At 31.5% G+C, this 18,186-nt stretch overlaps 2 protein-coding genes across 3 annotated transcripts; one reads left to right on the forward strand and one right to left on the reverse strand.

Annotated features, from left to right (window-relative positions):
* Positions 1-3,716: 3,716 nt before the first annotated feature.
* Positions 3,717-11,544, reverse strand: LOC110604608 (cadmium-induced protein AS8). 2 transcript variants are annotated; one of them, XM_021742850.2, is made up of 4 exons: positions 11,248-11,544; positions 10,726-10,972; positions 10,192-10,467; positions 3,717-5,329 (listed from the first exon to the last, which is right to left on the reverse strand). In XM_021742850.2, exons 1-4 carry the CDS (start codon positions 11,260-11,262, stop codon positions 5,316-5,318), a joined length of 552 nt encoding a protein of 183 aa, XP_021598542.1. In that variant the 5' UTR covers positions 11,263-11,544; the 3' UTR covers positions 3,717-5,315. The 2 variants fall into 2 exon arrangements, with proteins under 2 accessions (XP_021598542.1, XP_021598543.1); XM_021742851.2 differs by having other exon boundaries at positions 11,341-11,541.
* A 1,003-nt stretch (positions 11,545-12,547) lies between these two features.
* Positions 12,548-15,666, forward strand: LOC110604365. The gene is made up of 5 exons (XM_021742498.2): positions 12,548-12,886; positions 13,563-13,658; positions 13,785-13,833; positions 14,381-14,493; positions 15,464-15,666. Exons 1-4 carry the CDS (start codon positions 12,605-12,607, stop codon positions 14,467-14,469), a joined length of 516 nt encoding a protein of 171 aa, XP_021598190.1. The 5' UTR covers positions 12,548-12,604; the 3' UTR covers positions 14,470-14,493; positions 15,464-15,666.
* Positions 15,667-18,186: the final 2,520 nt, after the last annotated feature.

Raw genomic sequence — 18,186 nt, forward strand, 5'->3', positions numbered from 1 at the left:
TTAGGGTTAAAAGAAAACTTGAGCCATCACAATTAATTAATTGAAATTCACAATGTATAAGTTGACAATGCAAAGAGAAAATTCATTTTGATCCCTTTCTTGTAATATGCTCTCAAAATTTGCACTTTTCACTTTTGAGTCTGAAGCGATTTCATTCATTTTAATAAGGGACCTACAAGTTCAACACAAATACTTTTGAAGCACACCAATTATTTATTTATCATCAAAATAAGGATTACAACATTTAGGTCCAACAAATTTTTTATGAACTATTCTAGATAAACCTCGATAAAAGCCGACTTGTCTAAACTTATTTGCTAAATAAGCCAAATTTGAACTTATTAATACTCAACTCAAGTTCAAAATAAGTAAAACTCGAGTTTGATATGAACTCAAAAAAATTTAATGAACCAAACTTATAGAAAATAGTCCAGACATTCACAGAAAATAGTCCAATAAAAAAAATAATTATAAAGAAAAATTTTTATTCTTTCAAAACTATTTTGATAATCGATAGCATTTTCTTTAGAGAGAGAGCATATCATCTTTCTTAAGAGAGCATATCTATTTCCTTTGAGAACAGATAAAATATTCATATTGAGAGAAAAGGAATCGATAGACAGTTATGCCCATAACTCATTGAGGAGCTTATATTATCTTCATCAATCAAATTCATTTCTTTAAATAATATTCATTCAATTAATTTATAAAATATATTTTTATTTTATTATTATAAGAAAATTTTACTATTTGGTCATTACATTATAAAAAAAATTTATTAATTAACTTTTTGATTTTGAAAAATATATTAAAAAATCTTGAGATTTTAACAAATCTATTAATTAGTATTTATATTAATCTTTTAAATATTTTATTATTTAATCCCTATAATATATAATATGAAAAAACTCATTAGGTGGTCTCTTAATTTTGTAAAAATTATATATTAATTATTCTCTTCGTATTAAGAGTATTTTAAACTTTTTGCAAAGAAAATTTACTATTTAATCCATGTGATATGAAAAAAATTTTTAGTTGGTCCCTCAATTTTTAAAAATACATTAAAATATTTCTCACTTTTATAAAAATGTTTACTAATTAGTCCCTTTATATTGAGCGGATTTTACACTTATTTGCAACACTTTATAGTTAAAATTAATGGAGGAATTATTTTTTTTTTTAAATTCAGGGATATTTTAATATAGTTTTCAAAATTAAACGATTAATTAGTGAGTTTTCATATAATATAGGGGCTAAATAGTAATTTTTATTTTTTACAACACTTAACGGCTAAAATTAATTGAAAGATTGACTAGCATTCTTTTTAAAATTTTAAAAATATTTTAATATATTTTTAAAATCGATAAATTAATTAATGAGTTTTCTTATACAATACTATAGAACTAAATAATAATTTTTTTTATTATAATGTGATATATTTTGTAAAACAAATTAATATTCACTTTTAGGTGCAATGATTTATAAAATTATTTATATCATATTTCAAAATATTTAATACAATATTTAAGATACATTTAATAAGTGGTTAATTAAATAATAAAATTTGATTTTAAATAATATAATATTTATTAATTATGGAAAACAAATTTTATTTATTAAAAATAATTATTGAAAATTTATATTTTATAAAAAGAAATAAAGTAAAATAACATAAAATTAATAATAAATGATAAGCTTGGAAGGTAATTTGAGAATGCTTCTAAAATGGGAAACAAAGCAACAAAGTGAGAAAGTTATATGTTTTGTTATCCAATACCCACAAAATCAAAATTAAATCCCAATTTTAGATCCCTACCCTTCATGAATATAAGAATTCTCCAATTTTAGATGCTAAAATTGGCATAGTTATTATTATACCACTTGGCCACTTAGTGGGCATCCCATTCCCATTCCCATTCCCACAAGATCTTTGCTACCCAAATCATTGCATATTTGAATTCCTATTTGCTCTATTGACCTAGTGGTTATGGACCCAACCAATCAAGAGAGTTGCTATGAGTTTTTTTTTTTTTTTCTTGAAGAATTGGATGAGTATTTGTTGTCTTTTTTATATGATGTCTTTCTTGAATTTTCAACATATTAGAATTATTGTTGATTGAATGATTTTTCTTTTAGTTTGAAAAAAAAAACCTATGCATGTAATGGTAATTGTCTTTTAGAATCAAAGCCAATGAGTATGGGTACAAATTAAGAGGATAAGGGTCGAAATATAAATGATCATATGTGGTGACCGCTGAGTCTCATCCACCTTAGTCTAGATCAGGTTCGAGAAAACAAATTCCTTAGGTCGATCTGCCTAACATCTCATGCCCTGATCCAGTCACCTGTGAGCCCGGATCCAGTAGGGAGAAATCCAGCCCGATGATGTGACGTGATGAAAGATAGTAGGTCCAGTCATTTCGCAGTAATTAAAATTAATTTTCAATTTAATTAACACTCAATTGAACTTTTAATTTTACTGTTAACTTAAATTTAATTTTTTGAACAAAAATAATCAAATTATGAAATTATTATAAATTATTTTGAGTTGAATTGAAGTATTCAATCAAAATTCACACTTAATGGTTAAATCTAATTCTACTCTTACTAAATCTAGTTTTTGTAAATTTACACTAAAACAATTTTTGAATTCATAAAGAAAAGTGGAAGTTCACTCTTATGGAATTATTGGATATTAACGTGAAACTAAGCCCACAGTTTTGAAAGGAGAAAAAAAAAAGTAAAAATAAATAAAGACCTCACCGCATGGACCCAAGATGCTTAACAAAGCCCTGGAATAATAAAAAAATTGCATTTTAAATATTTTTAAAAAATAACTTTCACTTTAGATTCTTCGGACAAGGGCAAAAACTATTTTAAAACCAGCTGTATTTCATTGTTTTCTTACAAAAACAATGCATAATTTATCTTTAATAATCTTAAGCCTAAATATTAAGGCTATTTCAATACAAAATTTAATAAATCACATTACAATTATATAAAATTTAAAATGAATACTGCAGAGAGAATTGTCAAAGAGATAAAACAAAGAAAAAACAATAGTGAAAATTTTGATAATGACGAGTACTACACAATTTTGAAATGAGAAAGAGAAAATAGAGAGAACAATAGTAAAAGTTTTGATAATATCGAGTATGTCGTCCGTCTTGCTTGGTTATCAGTGCCGAAGTACCGTGATTACTCCTTAAACTGGCTCTTTGGTATACTAGACTATAAATACTAAAAGACCAACCTTCTTTCCAATGGTTATGGCACGTTTTTGGGATCCTTATTTTAATGGCTTGGTTGTTGTTAGGGTGGGCGATCATTTGCTTTTTTCAGACTCCTGACTTTCGGCTTGGTTTCGATGGTGGGTCAATTTGTCCTTGCTTTCTCTGGTTATGTTGTGTGGTGCGATTGGCGATAGCAGATTTGCTTTGGTTGTTATTGCTTTCATCAGTGGTGTCAGGCAGTGCAATCAATGGAGTGAATCAACAGTGGATCGTTCTTGCCGCTGTACTTGGTTAGGGTGAAATTCTAGGTCGGACTGATTTTCGATTCGGGTTGGGCTTTCTGAGGATTAGACTTCTTTGTTTTTAATGCTACAAGCTTGATACAATGTATGTAGGATGCTAGAGCCCATTTGTGAGCAATGTCAATGCAAGCTTAAATGTTCAAATTATTTTCTCTACTCTACGCTGAGTGGGCTTTGTTGCAGTAGTTTTTTATTTTTTTTTTTTCAGTGTATATTTTGATCCTATGGCTATCCAAAAAGCTCTGGAAGTAACAAAACTCTAGCAAATATTATCCTTTGTAGGTTGGGGAAGAGCATCTTTCGTCAATTGTAGAGGGAACATAAGATGTCTTATAAAATTTTCTCATAATTGACAACTATGGACGCCAACACCTTAAACAAAAGTCCTTCATGCAAATGTACTTTGCCCCTTACAAACCCTATGAAGACTGCTTCTCAACTTCTATTTAGAAGTATTTTCTATAAGATATTTACAATAATTTAGCCTCCATTTGTTTCACTAAAAAAATTTTAAAAAAAATATTTTTTTTTCTAGTCTAATAAAAAATTAAATCATTTTCCGTGTTTTGAAAATTTTATTAACACTTCCACATATAAATTTATTAATATATTTTATTTTTTAAATTAAAATTAAATAATAAAAAATAAATAATCTCTTTGAAAATATTTTTCGCACAAAATGTTTTTTATATAATATATTTTCTACAATTATTTTTTGGAAACAAATAGAAATTTAATGTATAAAGACTTGAGAATATCCATGCAAATTAAAGGAATCCATACTTTTTCTAAAAAGAAATACCTCCATTAACAACCTTCAAAACCCACATTGACATCCCTTGTCGCCGCCAACACAGCCCTTGCCATCTGCAGAAGCCGCTGCCACCCCACAGCACAAGCACTCCACACCACTCGTTGCCACTAGCTTCAGTAAATAAGCGTTCAGCGCAATGGGCATAGCAAAAGCAATAGTTTTTTTTTCTCATACACGATAGTACTTTTTCAATGCACCAGAAACCTGGAAAAATTAGCCGAGCGAGTAGATTTTGATTCTCCAGTTTCTCCAAGTACCTCACTAGTCAAATATGATATCATGACACAAATAACAATAAATCAGTAATTCATTTGAGAGAAATTATTTACAACCACATTAGGATAATAATTCCCACCAACTTTAGTTTTCAAGGTATGTGAAACCAAATTTCACATTTTGATGCCACCACAAACCTGCTCCTCTGAACTATAACATGGTCAGCTTGCTTAGAAACAAACAGCAGCCAGAAGATTATATTCATTTTAATGCTTGTCCAATTTCATCATACAAGAGAGTTGCAGAACTAATCTGGCCAGTGATGACTGACAAGGTTTTTCTTAAGCAGACTCCACGTTTTTCTTTTTTCAATCACCGAGAGATAATAGCATCCAAACTGAATCAGAATACTGTCAGAATTTACAGCCTCCTTTATTTTCCTCAAGGGTCAAACAGATCATAGTAACCCAAAAAAATTGAAAGGATTGCAGACACATATAGGATTCAAAATTAGAATTCAATACAAAAAGTTGAAAATATTACGTTTGGCTGTTGCGGACCGTAATTAGATTGCATAAGGATTAGTCAAGTTGAAGAAGGCAAAGGAGGCAAAAACAAAAACCTTTCATCCACGTGGCAAATATATTTCTGAAGATGGATAATCGCAATAGACCATTTGTAGAAGAATAATGAGTATCATGGAGCTAACATCTGTATAGTGCTTACACTTTGTATTATCCATCTTGGACATCAATCTTTTGGACCTGCATTGAAGAGAATACATATTATATCCATTTCCATTATTTAACTGATCAGCAAGAGGGAAAAAAAGAAATTTCCATTTGCTTAATAGACAGAAGCAAGGAAACTAAAGGTGCACCAAGGGAAAGGAAATCACAGTAAAACTAGGATTTAATATGAATATGTATGTATGTGTGTGTGTATATATTTTCAATGAAGACAAATGATGTTTAGAGCTCCATCAAGTTCACAAAAAAAAAAAAAAACTAGACTACTAGAGAAGAGACTGTTTCAGGCACATCACCTACATACTAAACTTTTACTCAGGGAGTATATTACATTAAGAGTATGAAATTTTTTTATGTTAATTACCAAGTTACAACATCAGAAAGTAATGGTATGTCTTGATATCCTAAATCTTAGAATAAAATAACAGAAACATTTCTAAAACCTATTCAATGTAAACTTCTAGTAATTAGGTTAGACATTAATTTTAGCAGTACTTAAGAATTGTATTTTGTGGCAGCCACAATATTTTGTTCTTAGGCAATCTTGAAGGCTGAAAACTCTCTCTATTGTGGCGTTTCAGCTGAGTAGCTAAACTCTTCTTTTTAATTGAGAGATCATCCATGTTTCAGTCTAATTAGCTGTGAGATCTAATTGTTTTTATCATTTTTAATATTTATATTATTCTTGTGTCTATTAATTATTATTGTTATATTAGTTGTTGCATTAAGACGCCACTGCTCAATTGATAGAATAATGTATTGCCATTTAGTTTAATTAAATCCGTAATTATTTAATTAAATTTAAAATGGTAAATTAAATTGAATAAGTCCTTCCTAAAAAATGGTATAATCTTACTTTAAATGAATCGAGTGTCTTTAAAATTAGGTATTTATAATTCTTAATATAACGATTAGATTAAATTTTAGAAGTATCTCTATGGTTGTCTAAAAGCTAAGATTAGTTAACGAGAGTCTCTTGGCTAGTTTAAAAACTAAGGAATGACTCTGAAGCATCTTCGATACATATAATTGATATATCGAAAAGAGTTTAAATTTATCTTTGAATTTGTGGTAAATCATTTGACTGAATCAAAATTATGCCCTTAACGAGAATCTTCCCATATTGATCATCTCACTTTAATTTAATTGCAATTTTTTGTAGTTAATTTAGGGTGCGTTTGGTAACATTGTAGGGTATCTGTTTATTTGTTTTTTCTAATACTAAAAACATTTTTTAAATTTTGTTATTTGCTTCTTAAAAATTAACAGTTTTTAAATTTTGTTATTTGCTTCTTAAAAATTGTTTTCTTAAAACTGTTTGTATAAAAATAAGTAGTAAAATATTTTTAAAAATATGATATTTAATAATAAAATAAGGATACAAATAATTCTATAAATGGTTGCACATAAAAATGAATAATAAATTAGTTTTACAAAGTATATGTGATGTTGTTGAGTATATTGACGAATAGAGAGAATGCAAAGAATTGCTTGGAGTTTTAGTGTTGGAGAACAGCGTACCTTTTTTTATATGATTCTTCTTCTTTTATACTGTAAGAAAGTGGAGATAAATATAGTATCTCCTGATAATCCAGCAACGATGTGGCTGGTTGCTCGATAAGGACTATTGCCGGCTAACAGGTTGGTAATTCCGTGATTACCGATGTAATGGAGGTACTCTCGACTGTACTCATTAACAATAACTTTAGCGCTAAGACTCTCCTTGCCAGGAACGGGCAAGTCTGAATAATGGTCCGAGCGAGTCTGAATAATGATCCGGGCACTGTGGTGTTTGAATCCTCCTTCCTCGAGATGGACCGTCTGTGCTACGTATCTAGTACTTGTCACGTGATCCTATCTCGTAGTGACAGCTCACGGTTTTCCTTTGGCAATTGTTATAGATCATCAGAAGTCCCCTCACTGGTCTTTGATTCTCCAAATTTGAAGGTGATGTTTTGTCTTTTTGATCACGTGGCACAATTTAACTGTTTGCATTGTTTTGCCTTCCCTTGGTCATAATGGTGGTCTTCTTCTTTGGTCCATATTAAAGACTTTACCAGCTACGCCACTATATAAGAACCCTCCTTTCTCTTTTGTATTTTGCGACTACTATCTTCGAGAGACATGGAATGGAGCACTTTCTTTCTTCTTTTTGAGGATAACTAGATCTGTGTGGAAGATATTATCATAGTCTATGAAGCGCGGCTGAAAGTGAGCTTTTGTGGATGCATGTTCATACTGTTGAAGGTTGCATCCGGCTAGACTATAATGCTTCTTAAGTGTCGCGATCCTTAGGACCATCATGAAGGTGCAATCATACTACTAGCCTTCATTGAAGGTTGCAACCAGCTCGATGTATTGCGACCCTAAGAAGAGGGGTTGGAGTATGTAAGGTTGATTCTGAAGGCAAGGCCAGAAAGGTAGTTGGAGAGACAGCTCTTCATATGACTTTTCAAATGGTGTCTTCCCATAGGATGGGATGGAGTTCTGTTAGTAGATTTTTTTAAGGTTCTGATGTAATAGAGACTTTACTCAAGTCCCTTTTATCTTCTTGTAATCTTTATAATGAATATGCTTATTTTGCTTATCTTATTCAGCAGCAAAGGCATATTCTTTTGTGGATTTTAACTCTCGGTTTAGCGAATGATCCTTATAAAACTTTAGTAGAATAGAATGAATATCTAGAAATGTGGATTGGAGGATACTCGCCTTTGCCCCGTGTGACGCCATGGGCATTTTCGTAATAAGTTGCTTTTATTCATCTTGCTTTTTGGCTATCAGATCTGCCTTATCAAAATTATCCTTTAAATTATTCTTTGATTGGCCTCCCCATTGTCCCTTAGGGATTAGTATACCCCTTCTTAGATGTCTTGACTCGGGTGACATGTTTACAGGGACCGACACGTCTGGTGAACTCTACTGCTGGGTTATTAGAGTGAAAAAGGAAGTTCCAAATGAGATAGCTAAGGAAGATAATGGTTTCAAATGGATGTAGCATGGATGAAGTAACAATGTTCTAGGGTTAAGGAAAAATGATTCCTGTTTCTGGGTAAGGTGAAAAAGAGTATAGCCTGAGGTAACATTGTTTAGGAAGAAAGAAATATTCACTCCACTTCGTTGGGTGAATTTTGAAAGCTCTCCCCTTGAACGCTAGAGAAAAAAAAAGGTATCTATAAGAGATAAAAGCCCTAAATCTAATGGTGAGGATTTAAAGAGAAAAATTAAAGGTTGAGATTAATTTAGGATAACTTGCTTTTGTACCTCTTAATCCATAGGTGAAGAAGCATCCTTACAAAAAAAGAATTATGGAGATTGTAACGTACATTTCTTGTCTTTTTCACTTTAACAAATCTCTAATCTAAAAGGTACTAAAATTGCAGGGCTAGGATTAATATGTACACAATTTTGTCTTCTTTTAAATTTTAATTTTAATTTGCATTTATTATTTATTTATTATTGCTAAGATGATGTTAAAATAATGATTAATAATTTTAACTAAAGGTTAAAGCTAGAGATTGAAAATAAACTCTGAAATTAAATTTGAGATTAAAATTTGAAATTGGAATAATTTATAAAGTCTAAGCTCAAATTAAAATAATGTTGAAACTAAGATCAAAATTGGAAATTGAAATTGTTTTCAACACAAAGATTGTAAGCATGAAAGCCATTGAAGCTAGTAAGCTGGCATCATAACTATAATTAAAGCTGAACTAGATTAAGACTCAAAATTAAAGATCATAATCAAAAGAAAAAATTTGGGCCATTTATTTTGCTTTGGAGATTAAATGATTAAGGTGTAGACCTGAAAATGTTTTAATTTGGAAAATGACCCAGACAAAGTACAGTGTCTATATTAATGATGACTTGAAGAATTCTAAGTGGGAAATTAAGAATCTTACTATGCTTTCCATATTCTCGTATTCTCTTGTTCACATGTGATCCCTAACCATCCAACTTCCCCAACACAAGTTGCCACATAAAACCCACCTTTCTAGTGCTGAAATTAATCCAAAAACCAGAACTAAACTGAAATTTTGCAAGCTGTCCTACTACATTAGTATAACTGATCATAGAACCAAAAAAATGGATCATAATTGCTAAGCAGGTTTGTTCTTGCACACGTCTGAGGATAGTTATTTAGGGAAGTTGACATTCATGGATAAGCATCCTAGAATGGTCTATGTATATTTCCTGAAATATGAAAATTATAGCCTTTTGCATTTCCAATGCTTCAAAACTTTGAGAAAATACCAAGTACTTTAAAACTAAAATTGGTGTATTGTTGCCAAAGGCAGGTTTAATAATTTTAATATACAACACGATTGTGGAAGCAAGTGGTGAGACACTGTATTGCAGCAAAGTATGCCACTATACAACATATGAATGGCTCTCTTCTAAAGAGCAAAGTGATTGCTCTCTAATGCTGAGTTGTGCATGTAGTCTTACACTGAAGCACACCCTTTTTTACGTCCATCAAATACTATGAAATGCTAAACTGCTTAGGTTTTTTTTTTTTTTGGGGGGGGGGCTACCCTGCTCATTACTCCACCTTGATAATTTTTCTTTAATTATGTATATTCCAGTTAGTACTATTGGGAAACACAATATATCCATTCATCTCAATATTTCAAAGAAGATGATACCAGCATCAGTTTTAGCAGCTCTAAGACAATTTGGCAAACAAAAAGTTTGCAGAAAGTGCTGTTTCAATATCACATTAAAACAAAGCACATGCAGTTAAATATATACTAGGATGAGAAAAACATAAGGCGACAAACAATGAAGAGAAAATGAGAAGAACAGATCAGACATGGGCCTATCACATCCAGTTTAAGCAAAAATCAAATATTTCTAAGCAAGTAGCAACGTTAACATACCTTTGCGAGGGTGGAAGAAGCAAGTAGAAAATGTCTCTAAATCTTTAGAAAATGATCTGGCATGTACAGACAGCTTGCTCTTCATATCAAATAAGTCAATCCCTTTATCCAAGAAAATATTTTTGTTAAAGGCAAATAATCTTCTGCTGGCTTCTCTTTGGAAAACAGAAATATCAGGTGCAAAACTATTCCATTCATCCCCAGAAACATCTTTTCCAGAAAGAAGACCACCAGACTGGAAAAACGTCAGTGCCCTTCGTCTTGTTGCCACAATAGCTGGACAAAGAATGCATTAATTTTTAAGAGTCAAAGCTCCAGTGAATCACATGAATATATAAACAATTGCAAGAAGCAAACATGAAAATATATGGAACTTCAACCCATAAGAAAAGCAGTGAATGCCTTTCATGTGATGAGCTACATTTCTTCCCTTAATCAAAGACCAGTTTAGGCCAGCTAAACCAATCATTTCCCCCCCAAGACTGAATCATACAGTTGAAGTAAAACATCAAAATAAAATAAAGAAGAAGGTACCATTATATGGAACTTGAAAGATATAATTAGCAGGAAGCCCAATGCCAAAACCAGCCAGAGTGATGCCCACACTAAATCCAACACCACAGCCAGCACCAACATAACCAATAACTTCAGGACCAAATCCAGGACCCCATCCAACACCGCAGCCAATACCTAGTCCCATACCCCAAAAGGATCCAAAAGTAGGATGTACAGGATTCCATCTTTCATATCTTCTGAACAACCCTTTTATAATCATTGGGACCTAAGATCAAAAGAAGTTGAATTTAGTAATATAACCATAACACCATCACATAATTTATCAAATTATTTGGCAAACTTATCACATTTAAGCAATTTTCTGGAGAAAATATCTTAAAGAGACGATGAACTACTGTAAATGAGGACTGAGGACTTTGAATTGAAAAATCAAATGGGTATTAACAAGAAAGAGAATTTTCTAGATAATTTGATGGAATGAAGGCACCGTTTAGTCAATGGATGTTTTATTCTTTGCATGTACTATAAAATGTAATGCACCATTTGCTTCTTCATTGCGTACGATTAAGAAGCATTCAGAGTTCGTGTATGCTGCTTCAATCTAAAACGAGAGAGAGAGAGAGAGAGAGAGACCTGGGGACTGATTTGCGACGAGTATTCTTCGGACTTTCAAGAGAGGATCGGTGAGGGAAAGCTCAGTCCACAAAGGAGAGTGTGTGGCTGTATGCGGTTGCAAATGAAGGAGATTTTACCTCGAGACTGTCGCTTTTGGGCAAGCTCCGAGTTGGCTTTCTCCTGCTTCAAAACTACGTCGCAGTTTGATCACAGCCTTCAACCCAAACCAAACGAAGGCCTAAATACAAAATAGCTCAAATCTTTTTCCCGTGCAATAAAAAAATTGGGCAAATTGCTATCACATATCTTAACTTTGACTTAATTAATTAAAATATTTTTATATTTTTATTATTACATTAAAAAGTTATTATAAAACCTTATGAAAGACACCTCGGTGAAGGACACCCAAACCTCCTCCCTCTTGTTTATTGGAAGATCTGCCAAAAATATCATACAAGAATAAGATTCATCTCTCACGTAGAAGTCATAAACCCATTTGTCAAGCCATAAATATTGTGACCCAAACAACAGACAGTATAATCCAAGGGGTGGATATAGATACTATGTTAAATTAGTTGCAATTATGAAAACCACAACTGATTGGAGAAAGGCTTTCCATCGTTAGGCCAGGGGGAGATTTAACTGTCTACATGAAGTTGATGAAGGAAATGTTAGTTAATTAATTAATGAAAAAAAAAAAAAACTTTCCTCATCTATTCACATGCTCGTCCTCCAAATGGTCAAATTTATATCTCGTTTAATCATCTATTAGGTCACCAGATCATCGTCTGATCGTCCACTGTATTATTAAGTAATTTTAGCTCTGATCATCCATTAAATCGTAAGGTTATCACCTCACTAGATCGCTAAGTTGTTTAGTCTATCATCTATCATATCGTCAAATTATATCCTAATAATCAATTCTAATTTTTTATTTAAATTAACAATAAAAGTTTCATTTAATCTCAATATCATCATTTGAAAAAAAATTAAACTTCTTAATCTTTAGTTAAATCAAAAAATTTAACTTAAAATAAGACTTTAGACTTTTTTTTTAAAGACTAAATTAAGAAAATCAAGAAATGTAAGTCAAACTTATCTCTAACTAAACTTAAATTAAAATGTTTTGACTAATTTATATATATACAAAAAAATAAAAGATAAGCTAAATTGATAATTTTCAGTAAGTAAATTGTTTTACATCCTTTTAAATCCCATGATCCGAAAATTCCCGCCACTGAAGAGGCAAAGCGTCTGAGGAACAAACTCACGGAGAGAGAAAATGAAGAAGAAAGCAAGTCGCAAATCGACATTGCAAGTTTCATCCCCTTCTTCTACAACTCCTAAATCGATCATTCTGGAGAACAGAAACAGCAAAAAGAAGCCAACAACTACTTCGGTCTTAAGATCTAAGCCTCAAAATTCCCTAGCCTCCATCTCCGATCTGAAAGATTTGGCGTCTTCTCGCTTCCAACATCTCAAGTCCGATCTCATCGATCACTCTCACTCTGAGATTATCAAAGATCTAGAAGCTTTTCAGTCTCGTCTCCACAAACGCTTCAAGGTCTTCTTCTTCTCTCTCTCTCTCTCTCAATCATGTTTGGTTCCTGAGAAATCAAATGGATAGTCACAATCAATTAAATTCCACCTCCATCGATCACAGAAGAGCTTTTATTCTAATTTCTGGTATTAGCCTCTGTATTTGGTACGTGCTTTTGTTTTGGGACTATTCAGGCCATTGAAGCCTTTAGTAGAAATTAACTGGCATATATCTTCTAAATAAAAGAGAGAATCTAATAATAAGGGGCTGTCACATGTGGTATTGAAGTTTGATTCAGCTCGAATTCTCGAATCTTCGTAGTGATTTTTTCTACGATAATCCTTCCTACCTTTTAGTGAAAGAATTGGATTTTCACGTAACTGGTCCTAGGGATGGCTTCACATGCTCGCATATGCATGTCTTACATGCTAAGTTTTGGAGACTAGTCTCCTGAACATAATCATCTGAAACTTCACCAAAAAATTTGTGTATCAACACTTACTCAGACCTGATTTTAGACTCAGTTTCAGATGGGATCTGCATTTATAGAGAACGCTAACTTTTTTACACTCTTCTTAATTTGATTAGATGGAATACCAATAATTTGTTAAATCTTGATTTGTTTTTTATGATCAAAATAAATGTTAGCTCGTCTTTCTAACTAGTTCAGAAACTACTGTTGATTCTTTTTGCAATTCAGATGCAGTCACAGATATGTCAGCAGGTGATGGATGAAGCAGATAAGGATTTCAAAAAGATGTCCAAAGATATCAATGAAAGCTGCGAAGCAATGAAGGTAAGAAATCTTTTCATCATTAGTTGTGAACTATATGGAAACTGATTTTGCACCTCGGTACTTCTGCCATTCCAATTGCATGATCTGATCTCTCTCTCTCTCTCTCTCTCTCTCTCTCTCTCTCAGGAATCATATGAAGAGCTCATTGCTGATGCACAAGCCACTGCAACCCGTGGTATATCTGTGTCTTATTTTTGTTGATTTTTCAAGTCAGCATGTTAGACAATCTGTAGTTCTGAAGTTTTAGAATTTGAGTTGCTATAAATTTACTTTGGATTTGAAATTGATATCTAAAACAAAAGGTGAAAAATTAACCTCGCCTTAATGAAAATAGCATAGCATAATAATTTGAACTGAACTCGATTTGACCTTACGTAATTAGTATGGTATCAGACTGTAATTAGGTAATTAGAGCCGTTTGCCTGGTGCATATGTGTTAAATCCACTCTCATGCATGAATGCATTATATTTTAATCCTTCAAGTTCATCAAAATTATGGGCGTAAGACCTTTCTCGTTGGTTTTGTTATGATTTAGTACTATTTTTATTTATTTTTTTATTTTTTTATGGATCTAGTACCAAGTCAGGAGACTCAGTACCATAATCTATGATTTAGTGAAATAAAATGTGCAGATCAATTGGAGAAATCAAAGAAAAAACAAAAAAACTTCAGCATTACATCACATATTATCTTTCTTAAACTGCTTTTATTTATTTTCCAGTGTGTAAAACATCGATTCCGGAACTTTTAAAATCACACGAGAAAGCAATTGGTATTATCCGAAGCCGTTTTGGGATACCTTCAGCTTAACCATTCAATGAGAAATTGTTTTTGGTAAGTGTCTTCAAACGATTTGCTAGATTGTTTATTTATTTTTATTTTGGTACTGGTAATTTTCTTCTATCCTTCTGGTATCAGAGATGGGATATATATATTCTTCCTTAACAGTATTACCTTTTACTAAAAGGAAAAGAGCAGTATGTACAAACTAAGAATAAAATATCACAAATATGCAGTTATTGCCATTACATACTTTTAGGTTACAAAGATCAGCAGATTTTCTTTGCATTCTGTAGGTTCCATCAAAAAAATTGAATTAAATCGAAAATTGAAATTTAATTATTAATCGAATCAAACTGGTTTAATTTGATTTGATTATATTGGATTTAATCAATTTTTTATTTTTTTTACACTTTATTTTTAATATTTTAAAATTTAATTAAAATATTTTAATTTTGATTAGGTTATAATCTCCGTATATTATAAAAATAATATAATATTGTTAATTAATCAGTTCAATTTATTTTGCTGAATTTTTTATGATCTAACTGAATTGAAATAACCAATTTCTTTTATAATTCACGTTGAACCAAACCGAAAATAATATAAAAATAAATTGAAAAAAATATAAAATTAAACTGAATTTTTAAATTAATTCGATTATTTCTATTTGAACCGAATATTACTTACTCGTACGTGTATCCACTTTCCTATATATGAATACAAGGGCAATTCTGTGATTCACATTAACCAAAATCAATTTGCTTCTACTATTCAATTGAAAACTCAGTTTTGATGTAATTGATATTATATAACTTCGTTGATGTTATGCTGCATATACTTGATTTTATACACATAGCAAAGCTTACTAACTTTGAGATCACCATTTTAAATTTTTGCAATTTAAGTCTTGTCGACTGCTATATGAAATTATTAAAAGAGCTGGTTGTAGTTATATATATGTTAATGAATTATTTACATTTTGACTGAGGTTTTACTTATTATTTTCATTTTTTTAATGCAGATCTCTGCTCTTCTCCTAATTGCCAAACACTAGGGTAGTATTTCATTTGATTAATAAATAATAACACTGATGTATGTTCTACAATGGAGTGAGACTTGGGGAAAAAAAAAATACCATTCACTGATATGTTGGTTTTAGTTGTGTAAATTTGGTTCGATTTATTCATGTTATCTTTTTATGTGCTCATGGATGTTCCATGCACTCCAATAGGTTTAAGAGAATTGCATGATTTGCCTTTTCATATACCTAGGCATTTATCCATCTTTTTAAGATTGAGCATTTAGTACACTGAATTGAATCGAAAAAAAAATGTAATTAATCAAATTCTTTTACATTTTTAAATTAATAATTGAATAAATAATTAAAAATTTTACAAAAATTTAATTTAAAAAAAATTCTAATAATTGAATTAATAATTAAAAATTTTACAAGAATTTAATTAAAAAATTTTTTAAAATAAATTCTCTTGTTTAATAAAATACTTACACAATGAGGGTGTTAAAAATGTAAAAATAGATGTTTGATATTGTAATATAAATAAAAGGCTAAAAACCTAAATTTACTCTTCAACTATACAACAAAACTAAAATTATTAATTTTATTTTTCAATTTAAAATTATCCTTAAACTATTATTACAAACTCTAATAAAACTATTAGGCTGAAAAAAGCATGGCACATACTCTCAATCCTAATAGTTAATAGCCTTATTTTACTTTTTTTAAGAAAAAATTACTATTCAATCTCTATAACATAGGGAAACTAATTAGTTAATCTTTAATTTTAAAAAATATATTAAAATATCTCTAATATTTTAAAAAATTTACTAATTAGTCATTTTATTAATTTTAGTCATTAAATATAATAAAAAAAAATCTAAAATGTCCATGATATGAAATAACTAATTAGTAAACCTTTTAAAAATCTAAAGGACCAAATAAAATTTTTTTTGAAATTATAGAGACTAAATAATAAAATATTTAATGATAAAATTAACGAAAAAATTAGTTAAAAAATTTTTAATGTATTTTTTAAAATAAAAAAAATTAACTAGTGAATTTTCTCGTACTATATTATAAGAATTAAGTAATAATTTTTATTTTTTAATAATAATTTAAGAGATAAAATTTGATTTTTTTTTTTTTTACATAGTAAGGAGGGTATTAAGCCCTTAAGCAAAACCACGAGGCCATATAACTCCAACAGCATCAGCTTGCAAGTAGTAACGAGACTCCATAGAAGGCGTTTCCAGAATTCGCATCCCAAGAGGGTCTCCAACTGAAGATTTCACTAAGCAATCCGCCATAGAGTTAGCCTCGCGAAAGATGTGCTTGAAATAAACTTTCCATGCATAACCCACCAAAGTCGTAATCTCATAAACTAGATTCCTAACCCGGCCTGCTCCATCTAAGCTTTTCTCAATTAATTGCATGGCCACCTGTGAATCAGTTTGAACCTGCACAAATTTCCATCCTCTATCACACGCTGTCCGAAGGCCCAAAAGAATGCCCCAGACGAGAGGCTAAAGCATTACCCCCCTCAAGTGGAGTCTTCGAAATAATGTCCATCTCTTGAATCTCATTCGTTTCCAGGTTCTCGTCAATATTAGGAGCAGAGCGATGCTGCATTAGGAATGTCTAGGTTACCATTTGCATGAGTGTTGTCATGGTTAGAAAAAACACCCCGGTTGGTAACAATACGAGAAACCGAAGCATGTTTCTTCCCTCCAAAAACAAGGATATACAGTAGCCACTTTATTCGAAACCAAAGAAGAATTGGTAGGAGTAGAAGTAATATCTGTCCTAGTATCTCCAGCATCAGGTCTCACTGGGTTTTTACTGTCAGATCTTTTAGTTTGCGGGCCACTAGAGAATGGCCCAGCTCGGGATGAGCCCTTATCAATAGTATTAGAGGGGGTAGTCTCATGGGCTCAACAGGAGCTGTCTCATTAATCTCCAAAGCATCATATCGATTAGAACGGTCCGTTAAAGGTTTTGTCCCTTTTATCTTAGCAGAAAATATCTCCTTAGAAGACTCCTTGTCGACTAGGACTTTATTAGAGACTTTTTTGAAATTCCTCTTATCTTTTTTGACAAGCATCCAATCCCTATAATCATTGACAATCATCGGATTATTAGGGATTGCTCTTCCCTTATCTTTATCCAAATCAATCAGATCATTAGCATGGGCATTCCCCGCAGGATTATAGGACCGCCGTAGCCTCCCTTCACCGGGCACTTCTCGGCTTCATGGCCATATCTACCGCAACTGAAACACACCATGTGGAGCCCTTCATATTCCACTGGTCTAACACGTCAGCGAAGCTTGAATTTGGCCACCAAAGATTTTTCCATGTTAATCTCAATGCAAATCCTGGCGTAATGTCCTCTGCTCACCATCCTTATATTTCGATCAACCTTAATAGGTTTTCCGAGCAAGTCTCCAATTCTCAAAAGGAACTCGTCATTGTAGAGATAAATAAAATAAGTAAATTTAAATTTTTGCCATAAATAAAATAAGTAATGACCACATACTTTTGAGATTGCATCAGCACGTATTAGGGACAAAATGATAAATGGTTGTTTAAGGTGGTTTATTCATGTCCAAAATAGAGATATCCCAATGAAAAAAGTGTCATGAGTTGGCGGCGGGAGTGGTGAAAATGGGAAGGCGAAATTTCAATGATTAGCCTAGCCTGGGTTCGCATGATATATATAAGGAATTT

This window comes from Manihot esculenta, chromosome 17, assembly GCF_001659605.2.
Source record: "Manihot esculenta cultivar AM560-2 chromosome 17, M.esculenta_v8, whole genome shotgun sequence".
Lineage (NCBI taxonomy): Eukaryota > Viridiplantae > Streptophyta > Magnoliopsida > Malpighiales > Euphorbiaceae > Manihot > Manihot esculenta.

What these genes read in the sequence shown, in the direction of transcription:
- LOC110604608 (XM_021742850.2), bottom strand. An exon ending in CTTTCAAGTTCCATATAATG is followed by an intron (nt 10,468 to 10,725) that starts GTACCTTCTTCT and finishes TTCTTTGTCCAG; the next exon opens with CTATTGTGGCAACAAGACGA.
- LOC110604365 (XM_021742498.2), top strand. Translation starts at nt 12,605, where the DNA reads ATGAAGAAGAAAGCAAGTCGCAAATCGACATTGCAAGTTTCATCCCCT. An exon ending in GTCTCCACAAACGCTTCAAG is followed by an intron (nt 12,887 to 13,562) that starts GTCTTCTTCTTC and finishes TTTGCAATTCAG; the next exon opens with ATGCAGTCACAGATATGTCA. An exon ending in AAAGCTGCGAAGCAATGAAG is followed by an intron (nt 13,659 to 13,784) that starts GTAAGAAATCTT and finishes TCTCTCTCTCAG; the next exon opens with GAATCATATGAAGAGCTCAT.